Below are 25,433 nucleotides of genomic sequence, written 5' to 3'. Positions count from 1 at the left end.
CTCTTGGTTTGGTTTGGTTTGGTTTGGTTTGGTTTGGTTTGGGTTGGGTTGGGTTGGGTTGGGTTGGGTTGGGTTGGGTTGGGTTGTGTTGGCCATGTGATGCTGGACATCGGTTGCCTGCACTTATAGACACTAGAATTCAACAAAACAAATCATTCCTGTTAAACCCCAGACTCTCTTTCTCCATGACACTCATAAAGGCACAAGGCATGCAAGTAATAATTACTTATTCCCACTATTGTCCCCTATTTCATATTTACTGATTGAGATTTACATTTATAAATTAAAACCAAATTTTACCATCCTGTATCCCCACACTGAGATCTGTGCTAGCAAGCCTCAGATTTTGAATTTTTGAGTATTGTTGGACTCTTTAGAGGGAATTTTAATTTTAGGGCTTTTTTGTGTGCTTGGTCAATAATATGAGCATGTGTGGTTGGTTTTTTTGCTCTGTAAAACTGCATGTGTGTTTCATTCAGCTTTTGTCGGCATTTTCTTAACGTTCTTGTCGATTCCTGGGCTTTTCTGATTTTTTCCCCCCTTTCTTCATCGTGAATAAGCACATGCTTTGTTAAGCAGCACCTTTTTCAAAAGTTTGTACATTTACTCGACATACTTAATGTTTGTTTATGGCTAACATGAAGAATAAGACTACGTAATTCTTTTATCTATCCATTCATTTATTTAAAGCTTTTCTGTCCCTTCCTATTACAAAAAGTCTCAGAACGGCCGTACCATGAAAAATATTAATAAATAAATAAGCACGACGGCACGTCCTCTATAAAACCCCAATTAAAATAGCAATTAAACCTTAAAATAATTTATGGTTTAATTTATGTTTGGTGATATTTGTGTTTTATCTTTGTAAGCTGTCCTGAGGCTTTTGCAAAGGACGGCATATAAATATCCTAAATAAATAAATAAATAAAATATTGGGAAAAGAAAAAGAAAAGAGAAAGAGCACACACACACATAATAAGCAGCTGAACAAAATTACCCTCCTGAGCAAGGCAAAAATCCTCCTGTTCTTCATGCACCAAACTAACCTCTGGCAAGCACAGGGTGCACTTATCAAATTTCTGCTCCAGGGAAGCATTTGTGGTTCCTCCTGCCAGCATTTGCTTGCTGGCAATCAAAGCTGATGCCGTTAGCCATGAAAGGCACCGAGGAGAGGCGGGTGGCAATTCTGCTGGTTTGCTTATCTGTGGGAATTTTATTCAGGATGTGGAGAGGGGAGAAAAATTCAGAGCAGGAGCATAAACCTCCCTCTTTCTTCCGTGACATGAACACCCGGATCTCCTCTTTAGGGTGACTACAGCATTTTTTTTTCTGAAGGCATCCGGCATCCTTCCAAGCCAGATAATAAACAGGCTCAGTGGTATGGAGTGAATCTTGTATCGTATTCTAAGCTCTGCCATTTTGCTAAGAGTGGTTGGCAGATTTTTAAAATCTGTAGTGGAATCGATCCACTGAGGCAGTCCCTTTGATCTTTATTTGCTCAACAATGTAATCTGAAATACCAGCAGTGTACAGCCGGGCCTGAGAGCTCATTTGGCACAGGAAACAAAACCCCTCCTCTGTGAGATGGATCCCAGCTTTCCCTCACTTAAAAGCAAATTGCAGAAGCCGTGCTCTAATGACTGCAAAGATAAGCCAATTCAATGCCCGGTAAAAATTCCGAAACCCAGAGGAAGGCCGAGAAAAGCTTCCAGCTGGGTATGAATGAGGCGCCAAGTGGAAATTGCCTTTTTAATTCTCTGCCTCCAGCATCTGGTAATCCGAAATCTACTGTGTCTAATGGTGGATGTTCCAATCTTATTTATTAGGACCAATACATGATCGCTAGACTTGTCCATGAATTTGTCTAATTCTCTGCAAAGACAACTGGAATCCTGTATTCATCTCTGCCCTCCAAAAAGAAAAGATAAGTTGGCATTGTCCTATGATGACTGTGAGGCAGCAGATAAGGTTTATTTGTTTATTTCGTTTTTATACTCTTTGGGTAGTTAACAATTAAAAAAGCCATACGCACACATGCATTGAAGATAAGATTAAATTAAAACAATAACAATACAATAGCGATCGTAATTGAATCAGCATGGAAGCATGACACGGGTACAAAGAAAAATCGAGTTAAAAGTGAAACAGTTAAAAAGCTGGGAGATTAAAAAGTCCTTTACTGGCACTGAAAAGAATACAAAGAAGATGCTAGGTACACCTCTGGGTGCCACAACCAAAGAGGCCTGATCCTGGTAGCCGCCTGCCTCACTTCCTTTGGAAGGGGCTCCTGGAGAAGACCTCAAGGTCCAGGCGGGACTAGGACGAGCTGAGCAAGAGACTGCAAGCGAGGGCATGCCTTCTTACCTTTCAGATCTGATCCCATTCCTCAACGTTCCAGTGTAGTATTTCTTCTTGTCCACCGGCATCACGTCCACGTAACCGCCAGAACTGTCCCCGATGACCCCTGCATGTACGGCCGTTTTGCAGATACTGGAACTCTGCAAGATTGGAGGGAAAGCTCCGTTAGAAAGAGACCCAGGGCTCAGCAGCATCACATGGACCGACAGAGCCACCCCTTTGGCTCCGGGAGCCGTATCTGGCCCTCCGTGGCGGCCTTCCCACGGGGCCAGGGAGTTGGCTGCAGATTCCCAGCACGTGTGCTCCATTCACACCAGAATGCACTCCTCAGAGCTTCTCCAAAATACAATCCAGTCCCTGCGCTGTCACAATTGAAACAGACCCCTTTTCTCGCTTGCTGGGGATCCAGGGAAGTGAATGCAAAGGCACTCTTCACCTGCCCATAGAGGCAAGTCATAGCACTTGCTCTTGGTGGCCGTGTGCCAGGGTTAAGGCCTGGCGGTCCAAGCCAGTGCCATGGTCGCTCAGCCCTGGTGCAAAAGAAACGTCTCTGTCAGTTTGCATCAGCAATTACCCAACTTTTTGTAATGCCGGCAACACCCTGTGTCCGAGCATATTTCTAAAAGATACGCGGATGACAAGAGCAATAAAGAGGAGGCCCGCAGGTGCTGGAAGCCCAGTTCATGCTAGACTGGCTGGAACGTCACATCTGACTTTAAAAGAACGGATGGATGACTGCATCTCCGAACTATTCAGGAAATACCATCATGGCAGGGTTCGCCAGGGCTGCGGAGAGACACCGTCTGGGAACTCTGGGTGATCGGGAGTGCAGACAAACAGACAGAAGTTACGCATTCACTCCTCTGCAGTGCCTGCAAGCCATCAAGAGGAGAGCTCTGTTTGCCCTCCTCAGCCATTAGAGCTGCCGCGGGAACGCAGGTACCCGGGAGTCACACACTGCTAGCGGGCAACCTGTGTGGATCTCACACTACGCATCACGTCTTCCTCCCTCTCCTGCCGAAGCCATAAAAGGCTCTGGCCCTCTTTGGCCCTTTTTACATCCATCACTGTCTCCGGGTTGGCAGCTTTCGCCTTTCCAGTTGCCAGATTGATTTGGAGCAGTCTATATATGGTCAAGGAGAACGACGGAATGCGGCGGAAGCAGCTTTCCTCGGAATTGACCTGAGTGTGTGATTGCAAAGCAGCTAGTGCTGGCTCGCAAAAGTCGCCCTGCCCTCCAGGATAGCAGGAGGACGGTTCCATAGCTCTCCGTCTTTCCTGCCCATTCCAGTGTTCTTTCTGGAACATGCGTTCCCAGGATGCGCTGCCTGCTGAAATCCCTTACTGGTGCGACCAACGTGTCCTGCCTCTTGGCTTGCTGCCATCTGTCAGAAGTCCCCCATCCTCCTTAGCAATTTTCAAGGCTGTTTGAAGATGATAATCCCAGGAAAAGAGTAGGGTGGAATTTCCTCTCTCCATTAAACAAAGCAACACTTCCAAGGAACCTACAGAAGGACCGCCAAGCTGCCCACCTTGTTTGTCACAACCAGGACCACCACACCGTGCCTCTCTTAATGCCGGGGATGATGGCCTTCTGGTCTCTGGGCCTTCCCTCTCCCCAGTCCCACCGCTTCTCCCCACCAGCTTTCCTTTACTGATTTCCCAGGATACAGTCTCTTCTCCATCCTAAGCCAGAAAAATGGTTCCCGGCTGGAAGAACTCTAAGCTAAAGTGGGCTGATCGTTTCGGAGTTTAGCCATGACCCTTCTGCCCTTCCTGGCACTGGAATGCAGCCTCCAAGAACTTCTCCAAAGGTGTTCTCCTTGGGCGGAAGAGTGCCTGAAATTCTTTGACTCGGGACAACCTATTGACAGTGTTGGGAAGGAGTTGCTGTGGTTTTGTGGTGAACCCATTCCAGCCCTGGCTTGGCCACAGATTGACAGTCTGTCTGTACTGAGGCCTGCGGCTTCTCTGGGCTCCGTGCTTCAGTGCAGTCCCGGAGCCACTTTTGCTTCTCCCATCGCCCCAGGACTGAGGACGACCCACTGGGCTGGTTTCTGTCACTCGTCTTTCGCTTTCCCAGCAATAGTGAGAGGAGTGACCTCCCTTGAAGTGGCACTGGAAGGAAGACAAGCCGAGAGAAGCAGGGACTCCAGCTACACCATTTCCCAGAGAGACGGCAGGAGAGAACAAATGAGATTGAGAGCCAGGGAGCGTGTAGAAACTGGAAAGGGATGCAACAGATGCTAGAAAGTAGCCCAGATCGAGAGTGGGACCGCTACTGGGTTGTGAGCCATAGCCAATGCCCAAAGATGCCAACTCTTGGCACCAGCCCTGGGGTGCCCAGTTGCGCCCTGCTTTGGAGTCCACCTTTGAAGGTCTCCGTTCGAAGGAGTGTCAGTTTGAAGAGATCAGGGTCTAACAAGAGAGAGTCAAAGATGCCTCAGCGGCAGGCGACGTTCCCTGCAGGGCTGTAAGTTGACATTTCTACTCCGGAAATCAGTTTTATGCTGTCCATCTGGCTCTGATGATAAGCTTCTGATGCTTTCAACTGTTTGCTCCCTCATTTTGCCTGGCACTTTGCAAACGCCTGAAGCGCAGCTCTGGCGTGTTTTCAGTCTCATTATTTTGCCATTGATTACAAGCACCTTGGCACTTCGGGCTCCTCAGAGTGCTTCCAAAACTAATGTGATCTCCTTCTTGCAAACATACCTTTCCCAAGGCCTCAGTTGGAGCAAGCTAAAATAGCAGTCTGATTGCTATGGGAAAAAAGCAAGCTATTTTTCATAGCAGAATTAATAGTTCTCAGTCCCTATGGACAAAAGCGCACAGATCCAGGCTGAGGGGGAAATATCTCTACTGTTTATATCTCCCCCAGGCTGAGGGGGAAATATCTCTACTGGTGGAGAGATGTCAGACGCAACAGGACCAAAGTCCTCTACAAAGACTGGCTTCTAATTCTAATTCTAATTCTAATTCAAATTCCTCTAGAGCTCCGCTTTACGCACAGTATGCCAATACGCTGTAGCCATGACGTATTCAAGAAAAGATGCCACTATGTGCAAAGACCAACAGGCTGACAATCAAACTGACCAGCTGAGCAGGAGAAAATTCACCCAAGGCCTTTGCGAGAGCAACTAAGACTTAATCCTGAACGTAGGAGCTTAGGAATCATTGTACTGGACGCAGGTCCATCTAGGCCAGCATTCCGTTCATGCGGAAGAGCAGAAATATCTCCATCAAAGGAGACATAAGCTCCTCTATGTGTGAAGCCCAGATGGGGAAAGTCAACCAGTAACTCTGCAGTCCCTTCCAGCTTCCCCTGTCTGATTTCAGAGGTTCATTGAATTAGTTTCTTCAGTTGAATAAACACTTTAATTTTTTATATATTGGAATTTAGGCTGTTTTTTGTTATTTGCATTTTAATTGTCATCGATTTGCATTCTTGTACCTGTGTTTATGAATTGTTGAGAACTGCCCAGCAAGCTTTGGCTATTGGGCAGTATAGACATAAAATTAATTATACTATAATGATAATGACCTAGCCCAGTTCTCAGGCACAGTCTGCAGAAGATGCATCCTCCCGCCATTCACAAAACTCTTAGGAAAAGCACACAGCACCTCCAATATTTGCACGGGGCCCACTTTGCCAGAAAGGAAGGGAAAGGGGGATTACTCACATCTGCGTAAACATTGGTGCCATACACCGGTGCCCAGTAGGATGGCTCATCTTTGCAGTAAGCTGGACAGTATGACCTAAAACACAACACATTGAGCAGAGATCTTATACCAGGGAGCATGTTCAAGGTTCTGTCCCCACCCTGGTCCAAAAATAGCAGAATGACCTGGCTGGATAAAACAGGACCTGGAGTCAGCCAGTGATGGGAATCGGGAGACTGTAGCTCCCGGGGCTCTGTGCAAGAACCGTGTTTGCCGACTGGCTGTCCGCCCCGCTGGCATTAACACCTCGGGAGCTGCTAGCTTACCAGCAATCCTGCATCTGCATGGTGTTGACTGACCTACTCCCTGGCTCTGTATTTGCCTCCCAGTGGAGCCAGAAAGGGCCAGTGTGCACCTCTCCAATTGGTATCCCTCCACAGGTTGCTCCCACCAGAGAATCATAGAATGGAAGGGGCCAGAGGGCCATCGGATCGGCGCAGGACTCCAAGTGAGACTGTCCTTCTCAGATGGCTCTCCAGTTGCCTCTTGAATGTCTCCTGTGTGGGAAAGCCCACCACCTCCCAGGGTCATGAATTCCACTGATCCATCAGTCCCAGGTGCTGCAACAGCCTGATCCTGCTGCTTGCCAGGCAGTCCCGTTTTCATGCACGCTTTCATCGGGGCTCCTGAAGGAGCAACTGGTTCCCACCCAGGATACGCAGTGGTGTAGTGGAACTGGGGCTCACAGGGATGAAACACCAGGATGTTCTAAAGATGTCTTCCACCACACCCACTCCAGCTTCCTCGTTCAGTTTGAGCTCAGCACCAGTGGCTGGGTGCACTTTCCCAGCAAGAATACACAGCAATGCGCTGTCCCTCTTGTAACACAAAGGAGCTGGGGCTACCTGGTCTTGTGAAGACACTTAAGGCCCGTTTGCTTAGCAACAGACCTGCTCCTGCTAGAGCGGAAAACTACTTGGACTGGGTAATTCATAGGGTTCAGCATAGGTGCCTGCAAGTTGGGACTCCTGAGGACATGGCTTTGGGGGCTCCCACAAACCGCAAGCGCACTTCAGAATTTCCCGCTGCATCATTGCATGTATGTTTGCAGGACTCCTCAGTTTACCTTGGGCAGTGAGTGGCCGGCTTCTTGAACGGACAGAGCTCTGCCACCGTGGTGTAACAATCCAGGGTCTGCACTGTAGAAATGAATGCAGGGATGAATGGTGAGTCCACAATTTGGAACAGGAGAGAGGGTACAATTCCCCTCTTCACACAACCATTGCATGCAGCAGAGTGCCGAGTTCAAGGTTGGGGAAGTTTCCTAGCAAAGCCAGGGTCCCTGGTTACACAGACAGTGCTCAGAATAACACCTGGGAGTTAGATCTTGAGACCTTTTAGACTCCCCACAGTGCTGCAAATTAAGGATAGCTTGGCCTTGCCGTGTGCATTTATCAATCTCTCATTTTTCCAGGCTTAACTCTGGCTCATTTCAAACTCGGAGGAGCATTTCTATGCTCATTTTCTCCTACCAGACACATTTTCATATAGGTCTTCTTAACTAATATCCAATTTTGCTGCAGACTGAAATTCGGTTGGGATCACAGGGGAGTTAAACCAGTGACGTGCTCTAACTCGGCCACTCACACATCATGGAAGGCCAAAGAGGCTCTCAGAGAAGACATAATCCTTGCGAGGCTGCTGGGGCCTTAACATCCGCCCAGGGTTCGGGGTGACAGCCTGCTAGCCCTACGTATTCCAAATAGCAGCAACCCCTTCTCCTCAAGCAATGTTGCCCAACAGTGATCCTTCAGATATCCTTTCAAATGTCACCTTCTTTTTTAAATCCTAGAGATTTGCCAACTGCAAAAAATTTTTTTAAAAAATCCCTTCATCTAAATGGGAGGGGAAAATTCTCCTTCCAAAAGGAGAAGTTTGCTCTTTTGCAATGTGCCTTCCTTCAGGTGTCTAGGGTTTTCTGGCAGGTTTTAAATCAAATCCTAACTTGAGAAGGCTCCTGATGGCATCACTTCTGACATGCTTTGCTTTTACTTTCTAATGTCTTTGTACAGGCAAACAGAGGTCTGGCAAAAAGCTCTGTTTTGCCTGGATCGTGACTGAAACGGAATGGAAAATGGGCCCACTCGGGTATACTGTCAGTCTTGTTTGATTTGAAGAGTTTTCTTGCTTTGCTCTTGTTGCAATTATAAAGATTGTCTCTTTCATAGGCTTATGAAAACAAACATCTTCATGGATGAAGGACAGGGGAAAACCAACAGGAAGAGATCGTTTCAGTTCAAAGGAAAATGTGGGACACATTTTGGACCAGTTTAACGAAGGGTTGTGTTTTAGGAAAGTAAATCTCTTTGGGTTTGGGTTTTGTTTTGTTTTTTGTGAGGCAATCGCCATCTGACTGGGCAACTGGAAATATTATTCATGTTATTGCTATTGTTAGTGTTACTGCTATTACCCTAGAAGGCAATTGAAAAAAACCCTTTTTTATTTTTAAACAGATTAAAGAATAATAGTTCAGATGCAGGCCAGTTCTGTTACAACATAAGGCTGCAAGTGATACCAATTTAAACCACTCAGGGAAACCTTCTTTTTCTTCAAATACTACAGGTTCTACTAACTTACCAGCAACTTTTGAAACAAGGAAGGAATTAGAAGGCCTGGATTTACTGTGAAATTAGAAAAGGGAAAAATCAATGTATAAAATGAACAGATAGACATTCACACATCAAGCTTCAAACTAGGATCATGAAGGCTTCAGTGGACAATCCTATGCAGGTTTAGAAAGACAGAAGTCCTACAATTCAGAGCATTTTGCAAATTTTCTCTTATGTAAACCTGCACAAAACTGCCCCTCAGACATGCTACTAAAGCCCAAGAACCAAATCGTTTGATCCAAAGGAAATAGCAAATACTTTTTTTAAAGTCTTGCCATGGAAAGTTTCACCAACTTATTTTGGCAAATGAAGCTGCTGTTCAAGGCAGAAGAGCAGAATGAGTTGATTCTTTTCCTGGTCAGTTGGCAATTGAGTAAAAGTTTGTTGGCATGAGTCCAAAAGTTGAACCTCCAAGTTGTTCAAATCAAGAGCCTTGATTAATTTTTCCAGAGGCAAATTACCTTAAGGACGCAACGCCGTTTCTTGTAGATTTCATGAAGAGGTCTGTTCTGCCCTTCCTGGTGATATCTACCAGACCTCCTCGGTTGTCCAACACTCCAGAATGAATGGCAGCCCGGCATATGCTGGACGACTACAAGGAACAAGTGTTTGAAAAGAACATTTACTAGGGCTATTTATAACACCATTCCCAGCTTGTGAGTAACTTGCACTTTTCTTTCCAGCGGCTTAGCTTAGCTGGAGCGTCAAGGCTGAGGAGCTTCTCGAAAATCTTGTTCTGCCTTGGCCAGAAAGATGTTCAGCAACCCCAGTTTAGAGGTATTCTGGACTACCAATCCAAAGGCAAATGATCCAGAGGCCAGCACTGATTTGCGAAATACCTAGCAAGGAGTCTAGCAAGAGCAGAACTTTGTGAAATAAATGAACGCTGCTCATTTCCGTGAGTGTTTCATGGTTCGGCCTGATTTATCCACTTTTAATCGCATGTTGATGCTTGAATGGAAGGATAAGGGATTCTTTATCCTTGCTGTGGATCAAACACTCTGTAGCCCAATGTGCTCTGCACAGGATGTAAAGAAGGAAAAAGAATAGCACGTTGCCCTGAAAGTTTATGCCGAAGGGCAGGGCATACGTTTCCTAAAGCTTGATGTTCAAAGGCAGAGCTGAGAGCTAATGAGGGGTGGAGTTAATATGGGTTGGGACTGATTCTAGCCGTCTGGAGTGTCTTCATTTCTCAAGGATCCTGGAACCAATGGCCAGAAATAGTTTAATTTTACCAGTGACTGAGATCATATTTTTGTACTTACGCTCTCATAGTTGAAGGTTCCAAACACTTTTGCTTTACTGTTCAAGCAGCCAGCGGGACACAAGTATCTAAGCAAGGAAATGGGACAGTCAAGCTCATTAAGGTCTGCGTGGGTGAGCTGCAAGCAAGGCGTTCTAAGTGTTGTTTGGAAGTGATGGATGAAATCAGAACGTAAATTTTCAAAACTGGAGCCATACACATTGGTGCAGCTGCGGGTCAGCTTCTCTCTCTCTCTCTCTCTCTTTGGCTTTTACAACCATTTTCAGAAATCCCTTTAGTTGGTGGTGCCACTAGAGAAGACTTCTGATTTCTCTGTCTCATTCACAGAATGTGGCCCATTCTGTGTTTTCTTACTATTTTGTTTGTCTTTATTCCTAGCTAGAAAAAGATGCTGTTAAGGATGAAAGATGGAACAGGTGGATAATGGCTTTTGATCGATAATGTTAGGGGTGCTCCTGGAGGCTGGAGTGGCACCTGGGCCTTAGGTTCTTTGATCCCAGTCTAGCCCAAAGAAGGCAGCATGTATGGTCTCCCACCCTAGTGGCAAACATGGTCAACACCAGTTTAGCTTCAGTGGTTGGGTTTGGACAGCACAGTAACCCACACTCAAGGGTTGAGTAGGAGTTGTCATTGACTCACGGACTGTAGTTGAAAAGTGGGTTATTAGAACCCATACTAACGAGTCATGACTTATTAAGCATGAATGACCCATGCAGAGAACCCATATTTTGCTTCTGGATTATGATCTGAGGCTGTTCACCGTGGTTTGTTACCTCAGCTGGGGTCAGACAACACAAGAACTCATTGCAAGAACAGCCCACAGTCCAGCTTCAACCCACCCTCAACCTACGTTCAATGTGGGTTATATTGATGTGGGCTATATTGTCTGAACCCAGCCATTGGCATGAGGAACACCCAAGAGAAGGGTCATGTATGCCATCTTTTTAATGGGATTTCTTCTCGCATGTCTGTTTTCTCCAGGGCATAGATTTAAGATCAAAGATATAGCAACCTTACTAAAGCAAGGCTGGTGGAAATGACAGTCCAAGAGGTCTGGACTGTGTAGTCCAGGAGGTCTGGAAAGGTCTAGGTTGGGGACAGTTGTTCTTGATAGTATACAGAAGGATTCTCAGCCAACTGGCTGATGTGGGAAATGTTCTGTGAAGGTAGAAAAAGGCTGGAGAACCATGACATTAGATTGCAAAAAAAGGAAGAAAAACAGGTGTGGGGAGGACTTGCTAACCACAGTTTGAAAGAGGGCAGGAAGCGACACAGTGATGCAAATTGAAGAAAATAAAAACACTGCCTCATCTTCACGTTTTAAAACAGCCCTCTCTTTAAGATCCTGGCCAGTATTTGCTTTGGGTTTGGCTTGTTTCTCTTTCTCCCCCAGTCCCACAGAGTGATAAACTGCACTGTGCTTCAGTGAAAAGCATCACACACGGGCTGGGTGGAGGCCACGGATGGTCCAGCTGAGACAAGTCAACAGTGCCGGGGCAGGATGCTGAGAGGGCAGTGCCAACCCTGAGCCAAGTGCCGCTGGGCCCCTGGAAAACCCTGGGTTATCACGGGCTCTCATCCGTTCCAGCACAGAGCAAATGAGCTCTTCCTTCCCGGACTGCAGAGAAACTTGGCTGCATCGTTTGCACAAAGGGGCCTGAAAGACATGCTTGGATTTGTGTCGTTCAGCCCATTTTGCCTTTGAAAATGTCTTTAAAGATGGCTGAAGTTGAGGCCTCTGTTTTGGCAGCAAGAGGTTGAAGCACTGGAGGGAGGAAAGGATGCAGGGAGGAGGAAAAATCGCTACCTGTTACATGTCGATCCTTTGCATTTGTCCCTCATTTTGGTGTCACACCTGATTGTTTGCGCTAGAAGAATGAGAAAATGAAAGGAGGAAAAGTCACTGCTTTGTAGCATATTCACAAGATCACCCAGAAGCATCAGGTCAAGCAACTTTGAAGGACTGTTCTTCCCCCTCCACATTCAAAGCTGAGATAGCCCACATTCGTGTCAGGTCCGAAATTCATGCAGTGCGCCTTCTCCGTGACTTTGACTACAAGTCCTGTTGGCCCCAGCTTGGTCTTGAATGGGCTGAGTCTAAGCCTAGAGGACTGGGGCCAAACACACCAGATTATTTTAGTTCAAAACTCAGTCCTGAAGGAAGGATTTTGACCATTTTAATAGAAGAGGGGGAAGTGCAAAGGCCAAGAAGCCAGTGAATGATTTGGGGACCTCTGCAGGGCTTGTTTGGGATCCCAGGAAGACCCGGATGATGTTTTCCACGCCTGAGCTGGGTGGGCTAACAGGGTTCTTCAGTTCCCTATGTAGGTGAAGGACCTTCTCTGCATGACCTGCTAGCAGAACTTTTCACCCAGCAAGACACCTCCTTCCAGCTCGGTCCCTGGCACTGTGCTGCAGTCATACTCCAACCCACCCATTTCTGCCCCCTCCCTGTCTAACCACCGGCAAATATTTGAGTGGAGCTTGTACCCCTGCTGCAATTAGGAGTCTAACTGCTTCTTAGAAGAGCGATCCCTCGAAACAGCCTGGATTCTTCAGTTGGGATAGTCAGGGCCTTGATGGGTCCCTTCTGCCTATCGACAATTTCGGGGCAAAGGTTACCAGCCACCTGATTTATTTATTTTTATTTATTTATTTAGAAAATTTCTATGCCGCCCCATTCGCCGAAGCCTCGGGGCGGCTCACAACATAAAGAACTTCAATTAAAATAATATAAATTAACAGTATAACATAGGTCGCCCTGGCCAAAGAATAAAATAAATAAATACTATTAACAGTTAAAATGACGTTTGAATAAAAACGTTGATTACAACTGGCCCTATCGCCTCGGTACCACCAATAACACAAGCCATCAGCTCCCGGTGTTAAAGATTCCCCGTGCACATCCAAAAGCAAAAGAAAGCCTTCTTACTCATGTAAGCGACCATGGGTGGCTTTTTCTCCTTCACGCGCTTGGTGGGCTGAGGCTGGACCTTCTCCTGCACCCACACCTGCTGGTCCTCAATCACTTGAGGAATCTCCACCTCGTTCATCTCTGGTGTCTCGGGCTTTTGCGTGTAATGGTCATCTTTTAAAAAAGAAGAATCCAAAGGTTACCAAAAAGCGCCGCCGCGTTCATATTTCAGGTCAGTGGTCCAAGGGGCAAGCGGGGGCAGGTTGATTTGTTTAAGGAGATTTGCTCACAGCACAAAAGTTCACTTCTACTCGAAAGCTGAAGATGCAAAGTAAATAGGGCGCCAAGTGGGCACTCCTCAGCTTGGGTTCTCGGAGGCAAACATGCAAAAATATAAGCAGGAGCGTGCTGAATCAGGCTGAGGTCTACCCAGTGGAGCATCTGATTTCTGACAGCTGCCAGCGAGATGCCCCTAGAAGCTGCGAAGAGGACTCTGGGCAATGCCTCCTTTGTTCTTTGCACCAGACATCCTCTGCTCGGGAATACCTGGCCGGTGAACACGGAGGTTTAATTTAGCAAGCAAGGCCAGTAGCTATAAATTGCATATGATTCAATGCTGCAGAAATGCACCCCCTACACACACACACACACACACACACACACACACACACACACACACACTGCTGTCTGCACTTTTGCCCCACTGCTCTTGAGCTACCTTGGACATCATCTCCTATCAGCCTCTGCCAGCATGGCTGAGGAGTGCTGGGAGCTGTGATCTGCAGGGCCCTGGCCTGGGGAAGGAAGCCTGACCTCCTCCCAGAGGGCAAAGTACGGAAGTGTCTTTCCTTGGTGCAGTGGGGGAACATGGCCACAGTCCCAACTGCTGTTGTGCATGCATGCAAGTGAGAGGCAGTGTGGTGTAGTGGTTAAAAGCATGGGACTGGGACTCAGGCGATCCGGGTTCTGGTCCCCGCTCAGCCATGGAGCCACCTGGGTGACTTTGGGCCAGTCACAGCCTCTCAGCCCAGCCTACCTCACAGGGTTGTTGTTGTGGGGATAAGATGGAGGGGGAGAATGATGTAAGCTGCCTTGAGCCCTTTGTAGGGAAAAGGCAGGATATAAATCGCAATATAAATAAATAAAAATCAATAAATACAGCCCCGACTTCCAAACCAGGATCCTTTGTGGCCGTTGGGTCCCATACTCCACCCCTGCTGCAATTAGGGGTCTAACAGCTTCTTGGAAGGGCGATCCCTCGAAACAGCCTGGATTCTTCCGTTGGGATAGTCGGGGGCTTTACGGGTCCCTTCTGCTCATCAACAAGGACTGGGCCAATGTTCTCAACCACCTGATTGCCTACCTTTATAACAGAGGTTATTCTGGCATCCCCCTCCGTAGCTGGGTGCGCATTCCGAGCAAGGTCTGCCATTTTTATACGGGGCTTCTCCAATCCAGTTGCCTCTGGGAAAGTGCAAAAATACTGTCCTTATTTTCTCGCTCTCAGACATTGTCCTGACACATAACACACAGACGGCTGTTTCCCTGGACTGCCCCAAGCCCTGTGACCCTTCCCAGGCCTCTGCACACTGCAGAGTGCTGAGAAACTGGACTTTCCTCTCCCGGTTCCACTTCGATGGATGACACTAAATACAGGAAGAGATCCCTGTGCCACAGACAGGTAGTTCCACAGCACTCCAGCAATCACTTGGCACAGAGAAAGAAATGAAGCCAAGGACATTCATTTCCTTTTCATATCCCTCATGTCCTGACTGATTTTTGCCTTGCCGCCTTCAAAACAAATCTGCAAAACCATTACTCAAGAACGCCCTCATTTCTGTCTGCAGAAGCCAGTCAGGTGGCCCCAGTTGCAATAGCAAGATCTTTCCCTCTCAGCAACATGTTCCATTTCCCATCCTGGAGAGTTTCCAGAGAAATTTCCAGGAGAGCAAAAATTACTAGCTGTGAAGGATAGCATCCAGAGGATTTGGGGATTTCTACATGATCAGCACTCATCCTTAATGGGCAAACCTCACTCGGCACCCACTTCATCTCCAGGACAGAGAAGAAGCCTGTGTTTGCCTTGAACCAATCAAAATCTGGCCAAAACATTCCCATGTAGGAGAAGCTGCCATTTTGAGCCAAACAGAGTTACAGTTAGAGAATTTTCGACTCTGGATTTCAGCGTCTTGAAGGCATTTTTTTTCAGAGAACCATGCAAATTTTTCAACTGGGAAGGCTACAATTAACTTCCTCTTTTCCATCCACCCTCCATCCCATAATTTGTCACAGCTTTGGAATTCCTAATCCGTTAGAGCAAGGACAGAAGTTGTAGCACCCCAAGCAACTTTCTTGGCACTTCCAAAAAGTTGCCTTCCTCCTCCAACTTTTTTTGCACGATCCCTTTTCTTAGCACCAGCTCGGTTTGCTATGAAGTAGGCAAAGCAAAAACTGTGGGTTCAAAGGAATCATTCCACTGGTTGGGGCTCAGACCCCACCTCTGCTTTGCACTCACTTGTCCTCTGCCATATCTCAGATGGCAGACATTTTGTGGCAGTGCCCGAGACAATTTCTGAAATTGCTAGATAAGCCCATGGCCCACCTCTGACCTGGAGTAAAAAGGAAAACCGCCCAAGACAAAATGATTTCCCAGCCCCGATGAAAGAAAATGGATGCTCTGACTATGTGCAGTGCTGATCCTTACTTGGGAGAATAGTTGCAGACCAAGTAGACGGCATTCTCCCAGACCTCACCCCACACGTCCATCCGTGGACACGTGTGCACAGCACAGCCAACTTTGTTCGTTGTGGCCCAGACAATCTGGAAAGGGCACAAAGGTTCATAAGTTAATGGTGACCACCCTTGCCTGTGCGCCATCTTCTCACAGCTGCCCCCATCAGACACGCCGGTTGGGAGTCTGCTCCAAGACCCACCCCAAAACTCTAGTGTGCCTTTCCCTTACCTGGGTGTAATGGGTGCACATCGGTCCTGAGCATCTGTCCGGACACCAGGGGTTGCACTCATGGGCATATGGATAGGTATAATCTTTCACTTCATCGTACCAAGACTGGACGTGGAAAGCCGGAGAACGATACCTGGTGGAAACAGAGGCATGCTCAACAGTGCGCCAGCAGCATGATGGAATCGGGACTCACGGGGTCAAGGCCCCAGGGCCTCCTGATTGGGGGGGCCATGGCATGACCCACCACTGCCCCCAGTTTCCCTGCTCCCTTTGATTCTCTATGAGCCATCCTTGTTGTTATGAGGAGTATTTTGGGATAGCTTCATCTTGTCTGGGCAAGGAAGACCTTTCCAAAAGACCTACAGAAGACATATAGATGGGAAGAAAAAGATGGCTCAATGTAGATATCTCTGTTGTGGGAAGCTCCCTGGGGGCGCTGGCTTTGGGAAGGTCATGAGGGGTCTACACCACAACAGAAGATATCAACTCTGGAACAGGTCCCAGTGAGAAGAAGGCTTCTTGGAGTGTTTGTAAAGCCAACCAAACACAACAGAAGAACAGAGGATCAGACCAAAGGTCCATATAATGTAGCTGTCTGTTCCCAGAAGAGGAACCAGAAGCCTCTGAGAAGCCTCCAAGCAGAACATGGGGGACATTGTCCTCTTCTGCCATTGTTTCCCCGCAGCTTAGCAGTCATGTGTCCCCAAAGGTGGGACACAGCTCTCATAACCAGGAACCCCTTGGGATCTGTGAGAAACAACTCCGAGTTAAAGAACGCAACATTCAGACTGGTTTGGGCCCCAGCTTTTTCTCATCAGAAGCAATGAGGAGAAGCTTTGTCAAACAGTGGTCAGACTGAACAAGGGTCCTAATCTGCAGAGGTGGGATGGCAGAGATGCATAGCACTCCGCCACTCTTGCTACAATGACCTGAACTGGAGGAACTGAGCTGAATCAACAACAAGAAATGCAAGAAGAGGACAGTCATTCAAATGCACAGAACTGGTGCAGGGCACCGAATCTGGAGAATCCAAGCGCCAAATTCCTGTATTGTCTCCTGTACAGGAGACCCAAAAGGTTAGCCTTATGTGCATGGAAAATCCAAGTTACCTTTTTATTGTTGTGAATTCACTCCAAGATTTGGGATTCCAGGTTTGGCAGAGGATGAAGCCTCAAGGGGGACCTTTCCCCAAAAGTTCTTTCTTCTCACTTTGGACTCTCACCTCACCCCTAATTACAAGTGTTTTGGAATCCCTGTACTTATTTATCCATACTTGGGACAGTGAGCTCTCTGCACAAACTCAGGGGCCCTCTTTTTTCCAGCCAGCCTACAGGTGTTGTGATGTGGGAGATATAAACCCTGGATCGAAAATGTGTACTGGAGCGGAGCCCAGATTTCGTTTAAGGAGCGACAGTAGCCAGTTCTTTCTGCAAGAAGCTGGCAAAAACACCCAGCTGGATAAACAAGTGCCATTTCTTCCCCAGCCCACAATGTTAGGATGAGGCAAAGTGCTCTCCTCCTTAATCCACATATGCACTCATCACAGGGGTCAGACATAAAGCACCTCACTTTGTGTGGTGTGTGGTAGGGAGTGGGGGAGAGCACAGAAGGAGCAGGAAATATATGGAGAGGATTAGAGAGCGCTCAAGTCTGAACATAGTGTTCAGGAGCCAAATATGAACTTCTGCAGCTTCCAGAAGAGCGTGCCCCTAGCGCCTGCCTCGCTCCGCAGAGGCGGGTGTGCCTGCAAATGTTTGCATCATCTCCTGGTAGTTGCCGCAGCGACTGCTAACCTGTGGATCTTCGGGTTTCCTTGCACAGGAAATCCAAGCAGCGGGAAGAAGCAATCTTCTTTTCATTCTAAACAGATGGGGTGGTGGGGGGGAGGCATGCCCGTGATAGCCCCTTCCAGGGCCCTGCAGTGTGGACTGGGAATTCTCCGGGCCTTTTGACCAGAACACAAGTCCATGGTGTTTAAATGCTATTCTTTGTTAGGCTGATCTGCCACAAGTTATCTGGAAGAATCTGCAAATCCTTTTCCTAGGCCATCATCGCTAGCTGGGATGCTACCAGTGTGTGTGTGTGTGAATATAGATATAGATAAAAAACAGGGATTTTTAGCCTGACATGCACTGTTGTTTTCAATGAACCCCATTTGCCAATATCCAGTCCCCCAGCTTGGAGAGACACTTTTGATGTACTTTCTTATCTTCTCAAGAGATTTGCAATGCTTTGCTTCAGAGTGAGATCTTCCCTCAACATTGGCTCTTCCAGAAAATGTACCCCGTCCCCGCAAGCGCAGCTCAGGCCATGTAGCTGCCCCACGCCTTACCTTCCCCAGTGGACCCCCAGGTTCTGTCCAATAGACATGAGAAGGGTGGCTGGTCCATGATCCCAGATGCACTGATGGGCCCAAGACTCTGCAGTTCTCTCCAACTCATCATCCCACCTCTACATGGAAAAAGAGGAGAAGGCAATAAATCAGTAAGTCTGTAATAGCAGCAGTATTGCCATAAGGAAGCTCCATCCCCAACTCAATATCAGAGCAAATCCCAGCTGTGGTCTAGAAAGAATTCTTATATGGCATCCTTGCATTCCAGTCCGAATGATGTGTTCATAATGCACTTTCCCCATTGGGCATCCTTTGACATTGGTGGGGAGAGGTTATTTCCACAAGCGATGAATCCCAGGTCCTGAGCTAAAGAAAAATTCAGGCTCTGTGAAGCAGATGCTTGCAAGGGCTGGCTTTGGAGTGCTCTGGTGCCTTTTGGCTCACAATGTGATCCCTGATTGGCTGGGATCATGTAGTGAGGATACAAAGGAGTGCTTTGTGAAAAACGAGAGGGAGAGAACGAAATACCCTCTGGAAAGACATGCACGTCCAACCTTTTATCAGTGCCTATTTGCAAACAGTCTTTTGAAAAAGAAAAGATGCCTGGGTGTTTCATCCAAGGGGCAGTTCACTCTGAGATGTGAATACATCTGAGATGTATTATAGCTAAAAATATTGGCATAGGAGCCCTCTCATCTTGTCTGATCCTGCAACAGTAAGATTGCTTTCAGTTAAGATCTCCCATCTTCTCTTGCTGGTGATGATCAAACAATCCAGACTTCTATGTTGCGAGTTGCTGAGTACAACTTTTCCTCCTGCGTTCCTAAGCAACACGGAACGTGCTTCGGTTTTGTGGCATTCCCTTGTATTGACTACTGTTGTATAATGAAAACATAGACCAGAAGTTCATGTCCCTGGGTTGCAAAGTGGTCTGGGGCTATTTTATTTTCTAGCTGGGAATATCACAAATAATGAACACCATTCACATCTGGCCTACTAAAACCCCGGCTGTGGAGTACATTGCCCATTAATCCTGGACACAGCTGTAAGCCTCCAACTCTCCATGATCCGAACCCAGGACACAGCCTAGCACTTCCTGCAGGAGTAAGTCCCCCAGAAAGGAAAGGACTGTGAGATGCACCTCAGAGGTCCACTGCCAAGTTCTGTGGGAAGCTGTTCTGTGTGGCCACCATTTTAATCCACCCACTTGGCTCACCTGGGAGTCCCATCAATTCATGGCATCAGTGAACCTCCACAGCCAAAGACAGATGTGGAGATAAACAGCATCTGGAGCAGACATGTGCCCGCAGTGGGCAAAGGTTCTCCCAGCTGGTGTCCAAATGGCACAGTTGCTGCCAGCCAAGGCACATGGGCCAGTGGGGCTCAGCGGCAACAGCCCCCATTGGGAATGGGGGAGACGGTTGCTCTTGGTGCACTTCCCAAGGGCAAGATGGCATCAGCTCATCAGGTGAGGAAAACTTGCTTTTCTCGGGGACCCTCAGGGCCTGGCAAACTAAACTCTCTGCTAGGAAATCCCAGGACCAGGGCACCACCAGGAGGTGACATGGCGTTTGCTTTAACTGTCACTCTAATGCAACAGGGGTGTTTAATCTGTGCAGAAATATGGCAATGGAGCTAGCCAGGCAGCATGTATGCCTGAGACTTTTACTTTAAGCCGGGCCTTTGCCAGAGCAAGCTAGCTGCTGGGCGTCTGGCAACCTTCCACAGAGTTCAGGTCATTTCAGTACATCCACACTCAGGCATGGTGACTTTCCATATCCAAGGCATGCCTGGAGCAAAGGGAAGTAGGGGGAGAAATGTCCCACAAAGACATGTTCTCACAACCGACTTCCTTTAGCACCAGCTTGAGTTGGACCCATTTGCAAAGGGGCATGCAGAAAATAATCTTTTTCAAAATCTTGCGAAGGTTCTGTTGCAACGGTTTAAAGAGACACCAAAGTTCCACAGAGGGGGGCATGCACCACACGTTGAAAAACAAAAGGACTTCCAAAGAGACATCTGTATACCAGAAGCCTGTGTTATGATTTCCAGGCCCTATTAGGTAAATATGACGCGATGAAAGGCAGATTATAAGTTGGTCCCAGGAGACCAGCCCTTTCCCGTTGGCGTTTTCTGCTTGCTCTGTGAGGCTCTTTTTTGTGCCCCACAGCTCTGAGAAAAAGAAGAGGGGGAAAGCACATGCATGTGCATGAGACATGAACATCGACAGAGCCAGTGGGGAAGAAGTCACCTTGCTAGACAAGTAAATAGGCATGGACTTGCAGAGTTTGATGCTGCATGGCTGAGCTGCAGCCCCCGAAGGCCAAGGAAAATACGTTTGGCTTCCTTGCTCAGGGTTCTGTTTACTTTCCAAGAAACACCACGGCCGTTCCTGCCTCGCATCTGGAAAAGCAGCTTTGTTTGCCCGATCTCCACCGAAGCTGTGATACAAAATGGATTTGCAAAGGGGGCCATGCAGACAAGACAGCTCTGTCCATTTCGGTATCTCGTTTATCCCATCTTAAAGGTGGTCCCACCTGAACATTGAACTTTTCCCTATCCGAATGCTGGGTGTGCACATGTCAGCACTGGATTTTGGAGGACTTGTGAGCAGGGGAACCACAGAGGGGCTCTCCCTGAACAGATCTACCTTCTCGCCACTGTTGCCACACTCTCCTTTTTGGCCTTCTGTGGAAACAACGTTAATTCATTATTTACTGGCCTGTGGAAAACTCTCCCTAAATCAGGCATATGTTCCACTAAAAGCCATGGGATTTCCACATAAATTTAGATCTTAAAATAAAAGGCTTATAAGTTCTTTCTCAGAAAAGGCTTGTACGTTCTTTCATGGATGTCACCAGGATGACAAATAGTGAAAGACAGGAAAGCTGCAGATTATTTATATAGATAGGCAGAGAGAGAATTTTCCTCCTCATTGCCTAATTTTTAAGGGTGTGTGTAAGTAACAATTCTGCTCTCCACTTTTCTTGGAATGGGGAAACTGCTCATAGCTCAGTCATTTTTCCTACCTGCAATTCAAGGGCAGGAGGGAAACACAAGACTCAGCCAAAAATATTTAGCTCAGGGGTGCAGAACTGCAGGCACAGAGGCCAAAATAGTTCCGCCTGAGACCCTCAACCAACCCTCCATGTTTCCCTGGGTTGCCACACCCTGCTTCCAGCCCGCCACCTTTATAGCAGTGACCCATTGTGAGGCGGCTTCCCAGATCTTGGATCCTGTTCTGTCATTCTAAAAAGCCGACATGCCTCCACCAGGCTTGGGGCAGGATCCTATGGGAAAGCCCAGAAGCTTCCCAACTTGGAGGCTTCTAGTCTTGCAATGCAGGGCAGGAAAAGTGATGGCGGTGATGTTCACCACTCCATCCTTGTACCCTGCATTTTCTGTAGGCTGGCTTTTTAGATGTCATTCCTCTCTGGAGTAGATGTTACAGCTGCTGGAGTAGCTGCAGAACAGCCCACATCCTGGCTACTCCAGGCTCCCGCTCTTCCCACCAAATACCCCCTTTTCCCCCTCCCCAGTGTTGCTTTCTGAACTTCAGAGAATTCCACACAAGTTGTCCAGGAGTGACTGGAGAGCAGAATTTTGCTTCCAGGTCCAAATGCCATCTCAACCTCAGACTGAGGAGTCCAGTTTATTGGATAGCCGCTCAGACACTGTCTAAAGGCCTGCAGACTCTCCCTGTTCAATACTGACACTAAATGCTGTAAGTTATAATCTGCTGCTATTTGGGCATCTTCTCTTGTACAGGATGGTATATTTAGACTGAAGCGGGTCCTGCTCTGTCCAAAGAGGATTATTCCAAGGGAACTGTGTACACAGAATTGCAGTTGTCTGGATTCTGCCCAGGACTGCAATGGGGGCAAAGGTTACAGTTCCAGGCCTGGCCCTACCACAAGGCAGAGTGAGACACTCGCTTCGGGCGGCAGATGGCAGGAGGCAGCAGCAAAGAGTTGGAGGGTCATGTGGTCTGCCTTTTGCTCCTGGAGCTGCCTTCAGGTGTGTTTGGAAGAGCTGCCCATGTTAAAATAAAATCTAGCTGCTTGTGCATGAGGCTGGGAGGGACAGCCTCACCTCCTTCATCTTGGACCAGCTCTGCCCAGTTCAGCCCTTCATCTGCTCAGCTGTAAATCTGATTTGCAGGCATTTTTATTGTTTTAAGTGATGCTCATCAACAACTGTGAGGATACAGAAAGGTGGTATATAAAGCATGCACAGGCATCGTTTCTCCTAATAGCCAACTTGGGTGGACAGTGCCAGCATATCCGTAGCCAAAATATTTAGCTAGGGCCACTTTCTATCTTGAGACAGAAGTAGACACAGACAGACACATGAAGCCCATAAAAGAGCCCATTAAGACTCAGATCTAGTAGCCAGGGCATGTTGGCGGCCAGTTGGGGAAAAAACTGGAAAACCAGGGTGAGGGTGTTTGTGTGTAAGACTTGCTGCAGGAAGGCATGACTGGCTGAAGCTCTGAGCAGAAGTGTTCCTGTGAGGAAATGAGAGTACTTGGCAGCATTTGGTTGCAGGATCCCACCCACCACCTCTGCAAAATCCACAAAAAGTCCTCAGTTTGCACAACCCATTTCAAGTGACCACTGAGGGATGGGTCTTAATCACCTAGTGGCAAATCCCCTGGAGAAACCAGGGTGGGGTGAAGAATCCAGTCCACACAGAGCTTTGCTACTAACATTCAAGAAAACTCTTCCCATGGCCAAGTTCCAGGCTGTATCCCTTAGGCTATGCTGGCTAAACTTACATCAGCATGTGAGTCTGTTAACTGCTTCCCAGAATTTACTGATGTGGTTTCTCTATTCCATTTCACAATGTTGGAAAAACCTTAAATTTCCCACAAGGAAAATTTAATCTCACTGTTTGGAAAGTTTTAATATTCAAACGAGGTAATGGAAGAGGCAGCAAGCAGTCAGTGAGACAATTGTCTTCCTTGGAGACAACCACAATTTGGAAGAGCTGGACTTCAAGGGAGCATGGAAATCCTCACCAGAATGAACAGGTACGTATGCAAGTTGGTTGTGACTTTTTTTTTTTTAAATACTGTTAATGCTATGGGAGTTTTTAACATACTTATACCCCTGCCTCATTCATGGAATTTTATGCAAATTCCAGCATATTCCACTCTTCCACATTATTTCTTTCCATGGGAAATCCATGAAGGAAAACAGAATTACTACATGAGACCTTCTGCTTGTTACACTTGCACCCTCTATCAGGAAGTGTGGCATATTTAAAATAGTGTTGACAATATTTCCTTACTCTTCCTGAAAGGAACACAGGACAACCAACACAGCTGTCGTCCTGAACTCTCATCTTATTCACACAACAATCCCTTGAAGATGGTTGGACTGAGAAATAAAGACAGGTCCAAGTTCATCTAGTGAACTTCATGGCACAGCAAGGTTTCAGCCAGGGACTCTCCATCTGAGACACTCCAGCATTGTGTGGGTTAATGTATTTTCCTGCTCAGGGACTGAATTCCAATTTGGGAAAAGTCTCAGGGACAAAGCAAAGTGGGCAGGAACAAAGGATGGCAGTACCATCTCGGATGTTCCTCCACCAACAAGGACAAGTCACAGTTCCTTTCTTTGCATGCTTAATCATGAGTAAGTCCCTCTGCAACATTGCTCTTGGTTGTAAAGCACAGCTTGGTTTAATGGAGAGGAAGACACTCGTGGTCCAGAAAAAACAATAGGTCAAGTTTCTGGGCCAGATGTGGAACCCTCAGGGGCAGCATCTGGTCCACCATCTGGAATCAGAGATGTTGGAGAAATCTGCAATGCATGCAGATTGGGTTCAGGCAGCTTCTGCTGCTGGCCAGCTTTTTCTGAGTCATGTGGATTTTGCAGACTTGTGCATCTTTCTTTTAAAAACCCCCAAACAAACAAATTTAGGGGGATTACTACAAGTGTTGCTCAGGTGTGCATTAGCACTAATGTGCCCTTCTACAGGTAGAACAAAACCCTTCTACATTGCTAAAGAAAATAATCTGATTCTATCAATGAGTAGATGATGAAACAAAAGTCACTTGACAATCCGCAAAACAGAAATGGAACAGATTTAAAAGATCTCCACAGCCAAAGGATGCCGATTGCAGCCACCACACTGCAGAGGGTCTTCAGACCACATAGCTTTCCTCCTTCCCACCTCGAAGAGAGTGAGAGGAATTCAGAAGCAAGATAGAGGCCCACTCCTGCCCTCTGCAGAGCCCTACCCTGGCTTCCACGCCTTGGCCACACGAGCCTGCGCTAGAACCCTGGGAATCGTTTTTTTCTGACAAGAGCTCTTTGGTGAATAATTCATCTCTGCAAGTAGGTAGCCCTGAGTTGACCTGACCTAGTAAGAACTCCTTCCCAGCTGACATGACTCAAGGAACTGCAATCCAAGCTGAATTTCTTCAGGAAACCACTTGACAGAACAACTCCTTGTGCTGGAATGTGTTTCAGGCAGCTGGCCTGAAAAGGAGGTCAGTCTCAGGGCCGTGTCTAAGGACCAAGCTGGACATCCCGATTGCCACTTGGACACCACCCAAAACTGCAGCCCCGTGCCGTCCCTCAAAAGGGAAATCAGGGCATTGGCTTCATCTACACCTTTCCTGTGAAATGGCACTTTTTGTTCCCTCACATATTTAGGGGGTCTGTACAACATCATTGGCAAATGGTTGAATTCCAGTGTTTTCTCTAGCCCGACAAAGGAGTTTAGATTGTCCGACAACTAGAAGACATGAGCAAAGATCCAGAGCCTTTGCATACTAGATCCTGCTTTAGCTTAGGGTCTTCTTCCATTTGTTTGCATAATTTCTTCAGACCCCACCATGCAGTTTGCTACAAGGGCTCAGCATCCTCTCATGAACGGGCAAGGTGTAATTGAGGGTTTCAATCAGCAACTATTTCTTGAACTACTTATGGCAGGGCTTTTTCAGTGTTGGCACCGCATCTCTGGAATACCTTGCTCAGAGATGGTCATCTGTCGTGGTCTTTCCTTAGCTCAACTAGGTGACAAACTTTTTATTTGCCCAGGCCTTTTTGTGGCTGCCACTGTGTTTGCTTGCTTTCAATTAGCTCTAATTTTAATATTTCTCTCTCTCTCCCCCTTGTTAATGTTCCACTTCACTACTGAAGCTTAGCTGTGGGCAATATTTAATTGTTCTCCACCCTGGAAACTTTTCAACTTACAAATAAATCTGTACAATTAAATTAAAAGCTTCCAGCTGGCAAGATCCACCCATTTTACTACTTCTT

General features: G+C 47.2%; 1 protein-coding gene across 1 annotated transcript in view; it reads right to left on the bottom strand.

The window, feature by feature from the left end:
• Positions 1-25,433, bottom strand: part of CRISPLD2 (cysteine rich secretory protein LCCL domain containing 2) — a 39,322-nt gene that overhangs the window by 2,928 nt on the left and 10,961 nt on the right. Inside the window, exons 3-14 of the mRNA XM_044427958.1 lie at positions 18,160-18,278; positions 15,828-15,960; positions 15,570-15,685; positions 14,229-14,329; positions 12,884-13,039; positions 11,759-11,819; positions 9,953-10,019; positions 9,149-9,279; positions 8,656-8,699; positions 7,145-7,217; positions 6,039-6,114; positions 2,365-2,498 (exon numbers count right to left, since the gene is read on the bottom strand). Coding sequence (XP_044283893.1) covers positions 2,365-2,498; positions 6,039-6,114; positions 7,145-7,217; positions 8,656-8,699; positions 9,149-9,279; positions 9,953-10,019; positions 11,759-11,819; positions 12,884-13,039; positions 14,229-14,329; positions 15,570-15,685; positions 15,828-15,960; positions 18,160-18,278 — 1,211 coding nt within the window. The remainder of the gene's footprint in view (positions 1-2,364; positions 2,499-6,038; positions 6,115-7,144; positions 7,218-8,655; positions 8,700-9,148; positions 9,280-9,952; positions 10,020-11,758; positions 11,820-12,883; positions 13,040-14,228; positions 14,330-15,569; positions 15,686-15,827; positions 15,961-18,159; positions 18,279-25,433) is intronic.

This window comes from Varanus komodoensis, unplaced genomic scaffold, assembly GCF_004798865.1.
Source record: "Varanus komodoensis strain SLA01 unplaced genomic scaffold, ASM479886v1 scaffold19, whole genome shotgun sequence".
Taxonomy (NCBI): domain Eukaryota; kingdom Metazoa; phylum Chordata; class Lepidosauria; order Squamata; family Varanidae; genus Varanus; species Varanus komodoensis.
This window is presented reverse-complemented; position numbering and strand designations above follow the sequence as displayed.